The following is a 13848-nucleotide window of genomic DNA, read 5'->3' as shown; positions in this document are numbered from 1 at the left end:
AAAATCAGCTGATTATTAAATTTAAAATCTGAAGAATGCTTCAGACTACACAGTCGATAATAACACTAATTGGAGTTTTGTTTTACAGACCGACCTTCCAGAACTTGATACACCAGAATCTGCCAGAACAATAGCTTTCATCTCGTGGCTTAGAGAACAAAGGCCATTTTTCCCAATACTCTATGTAATCAGGTAAGTCAGATTTTTAATGTGTCAATTAATGTCTGGCCTTACAAGGACATGCTTAGTATGTGTATGACCTAATTTGTAAGTAAAACTTTTAAAAGAACATAGGAGCGTCGGGGATGTAGCTTAGTTGGTAGAATCTTATGTAGCATCTCGGGGTTCAATCCCCAGCACAATATAAAACAGTGCATGGTGACACATGCTTGTGAGGCCAGCACTGGAAGATGAAGACAGGAGCATCAGTTTAAGTTCATCCTCAGCTAGAATGAGTCCAAAGCCAGCCTGGACTACATGAGTCTCTGTCTCTCTCTGTCTCTCTGTCTCTCTGTCTCTCTCTCTCTTTTTGAGACCAAGTATCTTTGTAACAGCCCTGGCTGTCCTGGAACTTGCTCTGTAAGGGCTGGCCCCAAACTCACAGAGATCTACCTGCCTCTGCTTAGTCTACAGAGTGAGTTCCAGGCCAGCCTGGGCTACACAGAGAAATCCTATCTTGGAGAACCAAAATAAATAAATAAAATGAAATAAAAATAATATAGAATAAAATTTAATTCTTTTCAATAAAGTCATCAACTATTCATGATAACCAATTATTAGAATTACTAAACTTTCCTGGGCATGGTAGTACATGCCTTTAATCTTAGCACTCAGGAGGCAGAGACAGGCCAATATCTGAGTTTGAGGCCAGCCTAGTCTAAAAAACAAGTTCCAGGGTAGGTGTGTACAAGACTTTTTCTTTTGGTCTGCCACCCAGCCAGCTTCCAAATCATGACATGGAGACTTACTATTAGTTTTGAATGCTCCACCTAGCTTATGCTTGTTTCTGGTTATCTCTTTTAACTTAAATTAACCTTTTTCTCTTTATCTACCTTTTGCCTCAGGGCTTCTTACCTTTTCTTACTTTCTTGCTATCTCTGTGTCTGGCTTACTGACAGTCGCCTGCCTGGCTTCTTGCCCCAGGCATGTCTCTGTCTCTGTTTATTCTCTCTGCCTGGCAGCCCTGCCTGTCCTCTTTTGCCTAGCTATTGGCCATTCAGCTTTTTATTAGACCAATCAGGTACCTTAGGCAGGCAAGGTGAAACAGATGCAACACATATTTACTAATTAAACACACATCCTTACATTGTTAAACAAATGCAGCATAAACAAATGTAACACATCTTTGCCTAGTTAAAATAAAAATCGACAGCATAGGTGTTTTGCCTATATGTATGTGTACCATGTGCATACCTGGTGCTCTTGGAAGTCAGAAGAGGGTATTGGCTGCTCTAGAACTGGACTTAGAGGCAGTTGTGATCCACCATGGAGATGCTAGAAACCAAATGAGCCCAGCCTCTCTGTAAGAGCAGCAAGTGCTCTAAACCACTGAACCTTCTCTCCAGCCCCTAGACATAGTTATTTATGCGGTCAAAATTATTTTAATTACCACAGTAAATCAATAACCTATGAAAAAAATTCCACGGTTTATCTTCTGTATCTAACGTACATGAACATTCTTGCCTTTTATTTCTAAGGGAGGAGAGTCCGATGAAAGCAGCCTTCCTTCAGAACCTGGTAGAAGACAGAACGGAATCCGCACTGTCTTATTATGAATTCCTTCTGCACATACAGCAGCAAGTGAACAAGTGAAGAGACCCGGGGCTGCTGAGGAATCCATGCAGAGTTCCTGAGAGCGCAGTACCTTCTCCTCCTTCAGACTGTGAACAGATGTGATGATTAAGATGTTTCACTGTGATTTCAACAACTATAGCAAATAAAGGACCACAGCAGAGAGTCAGATGTGCAACTCCAAAATACTGTATTTTCAAATCAAAATAGATTGGAAGCCTTTTTTTCCTTTGCTGTCAACTATGTTTGGTTGTTACAGATTGACATGAGACAGTACTGCAGAGGCAAAGTACATTTATAAAATAAAGACTCCGTGTTCTGCATTTCTAGTTCTCATTTTTTTTATTTTTCTGAGTTTTTGGCTGCTACATTAAAAAACCTCACAAAACTAAGTGTTGCAGAGAAGTTTCAAATCTCTCAGTAACGATCTTTTTAAATTGGAAAGTCTGAAAGTCAGCAGACTGTAGAAAAGCCAGAATCCATTCTCTTTACATTGTTCTTGCCCCGCCCCCAGCCTTCTTTTTTAAGGACGGAAAGGGATCCTGTTAACAAAGACTGGAGTAAACCAGCTCTGGCCTTGCTTGGGAAGGGTGTAAAGGAACTGTCAAGCTTTAAAGTCATCAGTATTCTCTCTACTTGAACAAAGTCACTTTAATTTGAGGTGAAAACTGTAATTAGGTGATTTTCTGCTGTTTTATTCTGCCATGAATAGAATTAGAGCTGTCTTCATAAATATATCAGGACTGGCAATGATAACAGCGGGAAATTCGGGTTATCTGGATTCCGAGTGAGTTTTTGTTTGGGACATTTCTGCTGTGGCTGATAAAAAGTCAAAGTATTTTGGTAAAATGAGAGTAAAAGAAGTTAAAGGTTCTATAAATGCTGTCTCAGAGTGCATCAATATTTCTCTAAGGAGTTTAATAATTAAATTGGAAGCCACTCATATTCTGGGATGTTAAAACCTGCTAAAGTATGAATGCTGCTGTTTGAGTTGGTGGCTATTAAGATTGTACAAATTCATCATATTAAAGTCATAAAAGAAACTTGATTTCTGAACACTCTAAAGACTGCTTGTTTTGATTCAGTTAGCGGATTATTAAAGTCAGACTATCAGATGGCTTCTGTTTACAAATAGGTAAATTATCCATGTGTATTTAAAGTGCTGTGATGTGTTTTTCAAAGAGTTTGGCTTAGTTTTCACAGGTTCACCTTGTCTTGTATGAACTTCTTCAATGATGTTTGTGTGTAATACGTAATGAAGAGATTTTTTTCTGTTTTTTGTTTTCATAGGTTAGAAATGTGTTTACAATCCTGGTCTCACGTGATCACCAATGAAATAGTAACTTTCAGGTTTACACCTACATGGGCTGACTTGAACTCCTGGGAAGGGAAGCAGCAGGTCCCTGGAGTATACAACTACTGTTTGCCAGCTGCTTCCGAATAACTGTGCTTCATGAGAATAACAGTGTTAAGGTTCTTTTTAAATTACAAGCCAGACATGATGGTACATGCCCCTAACCTGGTACTTGAGAGGCCAAGGCCAGAGAATTGTTAGCCTGGGCTACATATAGCAAGTGCCAGATCAGCCAGACTTTGTCTCAAAAAAGGTGATTAAAAATATTAGTACACTGAACCAAATTTCTCTTGAAAGCTGCTTCATTTATTGAGAAGCACTTTTCAAGCTATAACCAATTAAATTTATATAATTTCCCCCTCTTTTTAAGAAACAGCCATTATTGTACTGATGTTCCTTTAAATGAACTAAAGTTCTCTTTAATGTGATTTTTAAATGTTGGTATTTGTAGGTTCCTTCTTTGTAGTAAGGAATCTTCCAGAGGGAAGTGTTGCACTCCTAGGGAAACCTTCCTTGTGCCTCAGTCCTTCCCTGAGTGAGGGAGTCTGACCCTTATTAGCTAGCACCTGCTTGGTTAGTTATTTCACAAATTTACTTTAAATTTTATTTTAGATATCATGTAATGTGCAATCCAGAGTAATTTTATAACAGTTATAAAAACATAACTATTTAGGGTTCATGATTTTCATTCTCTAGATAAGAGAATGAACCTTTGTGGAATATTGATATAATTATTTTTGCGATATTGAATGTGTTTTTTAGTTTGTTTTGTTCTAGCAGTAAGACACTACCCATCCTATCATCCTGTATTCCTTTCTGATGTAAAGCAACTAATATTTACACTATGCCATATTTTTTTTATTGTAGTTGTAAATTATGAAAGATCCTTGAATTTTCTACAGATCTACAACTACTAAAGTAACAGACAAGGGAAATCTTGATATATAAATCTGAGCATGGCAGTTCGACCATAAAAAGTCTCTATTTTTCTAATTTCTAGAATTTTTAAATGTTTCTCTAAGTCTGACATACTAATATTCACTCAAGCAGTACCATTTATTTTAGCTTGCATATATTTTAATTTAATGTAATGTATTGAGTCTAATAGACTGTTTTGCAATAATTAGAATAAAAGATTTAAACTTCTAATCAGAGATGCATAACAGCTGTTACCTAGGGGACCACCAAATGTGATTTCACAGTTTTAACTATTAGAAACACCATCCTTACATAGAAAATTTAATTTTGTAAAGTAGTGTATAATATTGTAACATTAAGTCCTTTGTCTCGAATCAAAAATAAGTATTGATCTTCAATGTGTTGTGTTCAGTCTCGCTTCTCTGAAATGTTAAGAAACAAGATTTTTCTTCCTTTTTATAGATTGTAATTTTCACTGTTTTATTCCTGTTTTTAAAAAAAAGTCATTTGTAACCATGCAAACAATCGTTTGATCTGTGCTAACTTATGAATTTGGCTATTCAATAAAGTTAATTAAAAGAGCTTATAAACAGTGGCTGGTTATTTATAGTCCAGATTGGTAGCCTTGCCTCTACAAGGTTTTATTTTGGAGGATAGGCTCTTATAAAGCCTAGGCTCACCTCTAGCTCACTATGTAGCCAAGTATAAAACCTTTAACTTCTGATCCTCTTGCCTCTACCTCCTAAGTACTAGAATTACAAAAGTATGCCACCATGCCTGGGTTTATGTTGTACTGGGGAGTCAGGGGGGCCTTCATTTGAGCTGGGCAAACACCACCAACTAAGCCATATCCCCAGCCTTAAATTGAGTTCTTGATGCTCTGCAAGGGTAGCTAGGTTTGAAATTCTAACTGCTGGGATTAGAAGTATAAGCAATCATGACCAGCACTGTTTTCCTTAATTCTTGTCTTTGCCTAAACTGGAGTTTAGTGTTGATTTTATATTTGTATGGCTATATTTTTTATTTCCAAGATTGACTTTAATGGCCTTGTGTTTTTAATTCACTTTTTATTTTACTCAACAGGTTTTTGTTGTTGAAGTTTTTAGAGACAGGATTTTTCTCTGTGTAGCCCTAGATGTACTTGAACTCACTCTGTAGCCCAGGCTGGCCTTGAACTCACACAGACCTGTCTGCCTCTGCCTCCTGAGTGCTGGGATTAAAGGACCTCTGCCCAGCTCAATAATGTGGGTTTTTTTTTGTTTTGTTTTTGGTTTTTTTTTTTAACAGTTCCATTCATTTATTTAACACATGTCAGGCACAAATTATAAGCTACCTTAAGACATTTAGCTGGGTGGCGGCGGCGGCGGCGGCGGCGGCGGCAGCAGCAGCAGACGCCTTTAATCCCAGCACTCGGGAGGCAGAGCCAGACAGATCTCTGGGAGTTCGGGGCCAGCCTGGGCTACTAAGTGAGTTCCAGGAAAGGCGCAAAGCTACACAGGGAAACCCTGTCTCGAAAAACAAAACAAAAAAAAAAAGACATTTAAAAAATTTAGTGAACACACAAATGACTCATCTTCTTTACCTGCACATGGCACTGGAATGTGACAGCAGATAGAGGGAACAATCCAGAAGTTAACATGTCACATGTGTTTGCATTTAGAAACTACATGCTTCTTCATGTGCAGATGAGATACTAAGGCTGTAACCCTGCTAACCTCTGGAGAGGAAGGTACACAGTTCAGTCTGATTTGTGACAATTTCTCAGATGACAGTGGTATGTGGATGACTGGGGGAAGCTACGGTTACAAACTGAGCAGGTGTAGGGCTGCTCTCTCGTGTGAATCCTCTCATGAGCCTGAAGATTGGCTTTACTGCTGAAAGACCTTCCACAGGAACTACATTGGAAAGGCTTATTTCCCTTGTGTCATGACTCTCAGGTCTGAGTGCCTATAGAAGCCTTTATGACACCTGGTACAGAAAAAATAATCTCTCCTTGTATATTCTCAGGTTGGCTGAAAGTCTACAGGGATATATGAAGATTCAATAATGTGTTTTTAATGCATATAAACCACTTATTTCTGAGCATCTCAACAACTTATTGTAAAACTTTTGTTAAGATTCTCAAGTTAACATGATGATAAGTTTAAAGACAGACAGTCAGGGCTACACAGGGACATTGTCTCAAAATCCAAAGTGAACAGTGACAAAGGGTGACACCTGACTTCAACTTCTGGCCTCCATACAAGTACACACACACCCAAAAGTGCTCTGACAAATGAACATAGACACATAAGTATGCACATACAGAGAGAACAAAGTTTTCTGAATCGGAGGTAAAAACAGTAGTCAGGTTCACTAACATAAGCTTGTGAGCAGCTTGCTCAAAGCTGAAATATTCATCCTTATATGGCTCAAATGATACCTGAAGCCAATTGGTGATAGGCACACACCTTTAATCCAAGCACTCTGGGGACAGAGGCAGGCAGACCTCCTGAGTTTGAAGCCAGCCTGGTACAGGCCGTTATGAGACAGCCAGGGCTACAAAGAGAAACCTTGTTTCCAAAAACAAGCAAAAAAACAAATGATACTTGAAGCCTTGTAGAAGGCACTTTAACTCACATTTTCCCAACTTCCATCCCTATCAAGGTGACCACAATGACTTTTTTGAGCCTTCAACTTGAAGGGGTTTGAAATAGGTAGATAAGCACTCTGCTTCCACAGAAGTGCACAGGTATCTGAAAGAAAGTAAAGGAGACGTGAGAGGTTTTGTTGATATTGTTTTTCTAATAAAGGCAGGTAGTCTGCCATCGACCAATATTCCATAAATCTCCCCAACTTGGTAAACTTAAAAAAACACACACACACACACACACATCTTTTCCCCTCCAGAGTTTCCTGCTGCCTGGAGCATAGACAGACCCCTTTACCTTTTTCCCTTAAAGTTAGTTTTGAAAGACTAACCAATCTCGAACGTCAGACCCCAGCCAATGAGGAAAAGACATAGCCACCACCTGTTAAAATAAAAACCAGTGAATGAACCTCCTGCCTTAGTTTGGATCCTGACACACCTTTAAAACCTGAAAGCCCAGTCTGGCGGCGGCGGCGGCGGCGGCGGCGGCGGCGCATGCCTTTAATTCCAGCACTCGGGAGGCAGAGGCAGTCGGATCTCTGAGTTCGAAGCCAGCCTGGTCTATAAAGTGAGTTCTAGAACTAAGCAGAGAAACCCTGTCTTGAAAGAACAAAAAGCAAAAACCACGAAAGCCCTATGAGCTACTTTGCTTTGTTCTTTTGTAGGGCACCAAGATTACTGTTTTCAGCAGACACAAAAAGGAAAGCGGAAACGCCAAACTTCATCTTTGTCACCCCAGGGCCCCAAGAGAGAAGTCAATGCTTTTTAGCAATAGCAGCTTCTGAGTGTCTGTTTAGGGGATAAAGGGACACAGAATGCCATCACCAGGAAAGTCTCATCTGTACTAAGTACATAAGGAAAAACTGTGACGAAACCAGGCATACACTTGAAAAAGAGTGCGAGATGAAAATCAACACCCAACAAACCCCAGCTGAACTGCTCCCTAAACCATCCTCCTCCTATTGCGTCATTTCCGCCCACGAATAAGGCCCGCAGACTGGACCCAGGCGCCTGGCGCTACAACCTCCATTTTGCTTTCTGGCACCGACGTCGTCTCAAACTACGCCTCACTTGGCATGTTTTTTCCACCGCTCACGCCGCGTGCCGGCTCTCTACACTTCCGAGAGAACAGCAGTGACATCAGCGGCAAGTATTCATGCGGTGAAGGCAAGGCAGAACTGTAAGAGCCCGACAAGGCCCGCCAACACCCGACGCTCTACCATGCCCAGACCCAAAATGGCGGCCAAAGCCCAACGCGCGACACATGGGCGCATGCCCAGTCGTCCGAGACGCCGTCATCCAAGATGGCGGCCAGGGCCAGGCCGGGGACGGGGAGGAGCCAGGCGGGGGGGACCGTGCCCTTGGCGCTTTCGCGAGCATGCGCAGTCTCCCGTCACTCGCTGAGTCAAGATGGCCGCCCGGGCGGGCCGTCCAGGCGCTCCTGGGCGGGCGCGAACGTGCACGCATGCTCAGTCGGCCGCCTTACCGCTTGGCTGGGCGGGGCTCGCCTGTGAGGTGACGTCAAGGTCGGGTCATGGGCGCTGGGCCCCTTCCCCGCCGCCCCCGGCACCACCGCGCCTGAACTAGGGGAAGTCGACTTGGGCGAGGTATTGACCGTCGTCAGAGCCCACCCTGGGCGGGGCGGCGCTCGCCGGCCATCCCCGCGCTTCGGCGCCCGCGAGCATCGTCCTAAGCCGGTCGGTGGGACCCAGAGCTGGAGACGGGAAGACGGGAGGGTGCCTGGGAAGACACAGTTTGGCCACTTCAATGGGGGTGTGCTTCGTTTTCCTTAGGATGGGGTGTGGCTCGGTGGTAGAGCTCTTGCCCAGCGGGCACCGAGGCTTTAGATTTCGTCCCCAGCCCCGGAAATAAAGTTAAGAAAAAAAAAAAAAAAATGAAGAGGGGCATGGTGGATAATCCCAGCACTGGAAAAGGGGGAGGCAGAAGGGTGAGAAATTCAAAGCCATCTTCTGACAGGTAGAGGCCAGTCTGGACTACGTAACACCTTTAAAAAATTTTTTTAAAGATAAGATAATAACATCAAATGGCAAATGTACGTGTTTATTTAATGGATTCTTATCCCGTTGGTCATCTTGATATGCCCTAACTTAGGCCAGTACCATGCTGTCATTACTTCCGCAACTGTGTTGTTCAGTTCAGAAGTAAGTTAGATGGCTGTTTGAAAGAAGCGACATGGAGTCTGTAGGTCTGTCGGAGTATTGCCATCTTTAATCCATAAACATGGATGGTATTCCACTCTGATTTTTAAAATGATCATCCCTTGACAAGTTCCTTTGACATGTGTAAAATGTACTTCTCACACCCTCTCACCCCACTCCCATCGAACCCTTCTTCCCGATAAGTTCCCCTTTTTATTTCCATGTCTTTACATTCTTTAAATTACTACTATTGTGTCTGTATACGATACACTAGTGTGAGTGCCTGCAGATGTGTGGAGGTCAGAAGACAACTTTATGGAGTCAGTTCTCTCCTTGAGCCTTCTATTTCTCCTTTCTTTTGGGAGACAAGTTCTCTCTGTGTAACCTTAGCGGTCCTGGAACTTGTTTTGTGGACAAACGAGGCTCAAGCTCAAGAGATCCTCTTGCCTCTGCCTCCTGAGCTCAGGGATTAAGAACATGTGCTACCAAGCCAAACCTGGCTTCTCCTCCACCTTTATGTGAGTTCTGGAGTTGAATTTGGGTCACCGTGCATACATAGCACACACTGGCCTCGTGTGTGTGTGTGTGTGTGTGTGTGTGTGTGTGTGTGTGTGTATGTGTGTGTGTGTGTGTGTGTGTGTGTGTGTGTGTGTGTGTGTGTGTTTGACAAAGAGAGAGAGAGACCCACAGAGGCTAATTAGGGTTATCTGCATACACATAGGTAAGTGGTTATTTACTGGAACATAGACAACTTAACTGTGGCTACACCATTGAAGAAAAGGACTCCCCTGCCATGATTTGCTTATATCTTTTTTTTTTTTAATTATTTTTCTTTTTTCTTTTTTGGAGCTGAGGATCGAACCCAGGGCCGTACGCTTGCTAGGCAAGCGCTCTACCACTGAGCTAAATCCCCAACCCTGCTTATACCTTTCAAGAATGGTCAGATTCCTTAATTCTTCAGGGATTTTCTTTGGAAACCTAGGCCCTCTGCAAGAGCAGCCAGTGCTCTTGGCCAGAAAATATTTTCTTAAGTGATTACCCCTTGTTCTGTTCCTCCGTCACTCCTGGATTAGTTGCTAGTCTAGAGAAATCCAGCTGTTGTTTCTGTCTTGATCTTGTTTCCCGTAACCTTACTGAACCTTCCTGTAAGTGGTTCCATAGGGCCACTTACAGGATATTTTATGTATACGATATCAACTTCAGGCAGTTTTGACTTTATAGTGTGAATGCTTTTTATTTCTTCCCATTAGCTTTATTTCCCTGGCTGACATCTCCAATGCAGTGCTGAACAGAAGTGGCAGAGAGGCACTCTCCCCGAGTTCCTAAACTTTATCTTAGCTGAAAGGCAGAGTCCTGATCTTGCCTTGTTTCTGATTTTAAGAAGAATGCTTCAAGGCTAGCCTGGTCTACAGAGTGAGATCCAGGAAAGGCACAAAGCTACACAGAGAAACCCTGTCTCGAGAAGAAAAAAAAAAAAAAGAAGAAGAAGAAAGCTTTTAGCTTGTAGTTTTTTGGTTTTGTTTTGTTTTTAGAGACAGCACCTCAGACTCTAGCCCAGGCTGGCTGGAACTCACTGTGTAGCCCCGGTGGCCTCAAATCCCTGACAGTCTTCCTGCCCCAGTCTCTACAGTGCTGGGATTTCAGGTGTGAGCTACCGCAGCCCTGCAGTCTGTGACCATTAATTGTAAACTTACTTTTGGGTTTGGTGGTGGTGGGGCGAACTTTTTCAGATTAAGGAAATTCCCTTCTCTTTGTGTTTTTCTTGGGTCTTTTTGTTTGTTTTGGTTTTTTGAGACAGAGTTTCACTGTATAGCCTTGGCTGTCATGGATCTCACTCTGTAGACCAGGCTGGCCTCAAACTCACAGAGGTCTACCTGCCTCTTGTTCCTGAGTGTTGGGATTAAAGGAGTGTACCACCACCTGGCTATTTTTCTGTGTTTTTTTTTTTTTCTTTTAAAGATTTATTTATTTATTATGTATACAAAAGAGGGCGCCAGATCTCATTACAGATGGTTGTGAGCCACCATGTGGGTGCTGGGAATTGAACTCAGGACCTCTGGAAGAGCAGTCGGTGCTCTTAACCTCTGAGCCATCTCTCCAGCCCTATTTTTCTGTTTTTAATCAATGAAAGATGGTAGGTTTTTGTCAAATTTATTTTCTGAACCTATTGAAATGATCTAGATGATGAGTAGCTTTCCTTTTGTTTCATAAAAAGTACAAAACCCCAAAGATGAAGGAAATGCATATGCAGATTTAGTGTGTGCTAGAGGTATATTAAATCGTTGAGGGAAGGGTGAAATTTTAATAAATAGAGCTAGGTGTGGTAGCTAATACCTGTAATACCCACACTTAGGAGGCTAAGGTAGGATTGAGATTTCAAGGCTAACATGGCCTATCTCAAAAACAAAAATAAAATAAAATAAAATTTTTCATGTATTGACTGGGTGTTTCTGTTACCAGCATCTTACTACAGGAGCTGTACATTTACAGAAGACAATGTCTGGAAGCTTCTACTTTGTAATTGTTGGCCACCATGACAATCCAGTTTTTGAAATGGAGTTTTTGCCAGCTGGGAAGGCAGAACCCAAAGATGAACACCGACACCTGAACCAGTTCATAGCTCACGCCGCCCTGGACCTGGTTGATGAAAACATGTGGCTGTCCAACAGCATGTACTTGAAAACTGTGGACAAATTCAACGAGTGGTTTGTGTCAGCTTTCGTCACTGCGGGGCACATGCGATTCATCATGCTTCACGACGTGAGGCAAGAAGATGGAATCAAGAACTTCTTCACCGATGTCTATGATCTGTATATCAAGTTTGCAATGAATCCCTTCTATGAGCCCAATTCTCCTATTCGGTCAAGTGCATTTGAAAGAAAAGTTCAGTTTCTTGGAAAGAAACATCTTTTAAGCTAAACGCAAAAAACCAGAATCACAGTGGGGTCTGCTCAGGAGTGTATGAATAGGAAGTAACTTGAAAAAACAGCCTGGCAAAACTTTACATGTCTCAACTTATCTGTATATTGTAAAGTTTCCTTTATATGTAACAAATCTACTTTTTCATGTTAGTTATCAACGTTAGCATTTGCTTGTAAATAGTTATTAGTAATTCAAATATTTTATTTCAAAAATTAAGAATAAACCTCTATCTTTACTGATTGAGATAATTTAAAAAAACTTAGATTTATTTTATGTGTATGAATGTTTTTCCTGCATACGTATACACACCATCTTCATGACTGTTACCTGAAGAGACCAGAAGAAGGCATGAGATCTCCTGGAACTATGACCCACTCATGTGTGTAGCCAGTCAAACCTGGGTTGTGCCAAACCACTAAGCCATCTCTCTGAACCTTTCCTGAGATAACATCTTTTTTTCCCCCAAGACAGCATTTCTCTGTAGCCTTGGCTGTTCTGGAACTCACTCTATAGACCAGGCTGGCCTCCAACTAACTGAGATCCATCCACCTGCCACTGCCTGGGATTAAAGTGCTGTGATTAAAGGTGTGAACCACCTCTGTCCAGTGAGGTGACATTATTTTATAATATAAAAGCTCATGGTTACACACGCCTTTTATCCCAGAGGCAGGCAGATCTCTGTGAGTTTGAGGCCAGCCTGGTCTACAGAGCAAGTTCTAGGACAGCCAAAGTTATACAAAGAAGTCCTCTCTTGATATTTTGCCATTTTTTTCCCCCAGAGCTGAGGACCAAACCCAAGGCCTTGCACTTGCTAGGCAAGCACTCTACCACTGAGCTAAATCCTCAACCCCAAATTCCTCTCTAATACTGGACCATGGGGATGGCTCTGTGGTTAAGAATATGTTCTGTTCTTCCAGAGAACCCGAGTTCAATTCCCTGTACCCACATCAGGCAGATCACAACCATCTGTAACTCCATCTCCACTGGATCCAATGCCCTGTTCTGACCCCCACAGTCACTGCACTCAGGCCCACACACCCACATGCAGACACACCATAAATATATATAATTAAAAGTAAACCCAACACTGACAAAAACCTTTAGTCCCAGCACTCAGGAGGCAGAGGCAGGCAGATCTGAGTTCTGAGTTCTAGGCCAGGCTGATCTATATAATGAGTTCCAGGATAATCAGAGGTATGTACAAAGACCCTGTCTCCAAAAAAGAAAAGAAAAGTAAGCCAGGCTTGGTGGTACACAACTTTAATCCCAGCACTTGAGAGGCAGAAGGCAATGGATCTCAGCTTGGCTACTTAGTGACTAGTCAGGGCTACATCATGAGATATGCCTAAAAAAAAAAAAAAAAAAAAAAAACGGGCAGGGGTGGCTGGCTCAGAATTAAGAGCACTTGCTACTGCATAAGAGGACACCTGGGAGAGAGGACCCTAAAGACCCGAGATCCAGATGCACCGGCTGTCTTAGTTCCTGGACCCTGGAAGCTGGAGGTAGACTGAGCAGAGAACACCGCTGGACTGCGCCACGCCTTTCCCAGACTCTGTAAACTATCCATTCACTTGTAAGTTACCCCACAAAATAAACTTCCCTTTTAACTAAAAAAAAAAAAAAAAAAAAAAAGAGGACACCTGGGTTTGAGTTCCAGCACCTACATGATGGTTCATTACCATCTATACCATCAGTTCCAGATCTGGGACTCTCTTCAGGACTCCTGGGCTTTCTAATCCACAGATAAGCCTTAAGATGGCCATCACTGTACCAACTCTAGAAACCAGAGTTTCTACCTGCCACCACCTCCCCCCCCCCACCCAGTACAAAAAGAAAGAAATAAAAATAGAGTGTACTTGAGTGAACCACAGCCCATCAGAACTCTGAGGTTCGAGGACCTCTACAAGGATTTGGTGTCTTGGTGGAGAGTTTCTGCTGCTATGCTGACAAGGCCCTGGACTGAACAAAGTCTTCATGGCCTGGAGGGAGAGGTGGACACACCACTTGCGGCCCTAGGTCTAGCCCTGTGCTTGCTGTCATCTTAACTGCTGTGAGGCATGACTTGTGTGGAACAT

At 42.4% G+C, this 13848-nt stretch overlaps 2 protein-coding genes and 1 long non-coding RNA gene across 5 annotated transcripts in view; 2 read left to right on the top strand and 1 right to left on the bottom strand.

The window, feature by feature from the left end:
- The window catches only part of Sec24a (SEC24 homolog A, COPII component), a 65228-nt gene extending 61714 nt beyond the window's left edge, over window positions 1-3514 (top strand). For both annotated transcript variants that reach the window (XM_076578313.1, XM_076578314.1), the window contains 2 exons: window positions 89-192; window positions 1698-3514. In XM_076578313.1, coding sequence (XP_076434428.1) covers window positions 89-192; window positions 1698-1812 — 219 coding nt within the window. In that variant the 3' untranslated portion in view covers window positions 1813-3514. The remainder of the gene's footprint in view (window positions 1-88; window positions 193-1697) is intronic.
- LOC143274570 (uncharacterized) lies at window positions 527-8041 on the bottom strand. Its single transcript, XR_013053262.1, has 2 exons — window positions 7717-8041; window positions 527-7074 (listed from the first exon to the last, which is right to left on the bottom strand). It is a non-coding gene; the product is annotated as an uncharacterized LOC143274570 (long non-coding RNA).
- Window positions 8042-8163: 122 nt separating this feature from the next.
- LOC102908919 (trafficking protein particle complex subunit 2-like) lies at window positions 8164-11855 on the top strand. Of its 2 annotated transcripts, none has more exons than XM_006991339.4 (2): window positions 8164-8299; window positions 11312-11855. In XM_006991339.4, the coding sequence occupies exon 2, from the start codon at window positions 11348-11350 to the stop codon at window positions 11768-11770; it is 423 nt and encodes a 140-aa protein (XP_006991401.1). In that variant the 5' UTR covers window positions 8164-8299; window positions 11312-11347; the 3' UTR covers window positions 11771-11855. The 2 variants fall into 2 exon arrangements, with proteins under 2 accessions (XP_006991401.1, XP_042139895.1); XM_042283961.2 differs by having other exon boundaries at window positions 8215-8389.
- Window positions 11856-13848: the final 1993 nt, after the last annotated feature.

This window comes from Peromyscus maniculatus, chromosome 8 (assembly GCF_049852395.1).
Source record: "Peromyscus maniculatus bairdii isolate BWxNUB_F1_BW_parent chromosome 8, HU_Pman_BW_mat_3.1, whole genome shotgun sequence".
Lineage (NCBI taxonomy): Eukaryota > Metazoa > Chordata > Mammalia > Rodentia > Cricetidae > Peromyscus > Peromyscus maniculatus.
The sequence above is the reverse complement of the archived record's forward strand: the minus strand, read 5'-3'. Positions and strand labels throughout refer to the sequence as shown.

Coding starts and splice junctions, on each gene's coding strand:
- LOC102908919 (XM_006991339.4), top strand. CDS start 11,348: ATGTCTGGAAGCTTCTACTTTGTAATTGTTGGCCACCATGACAATCCA.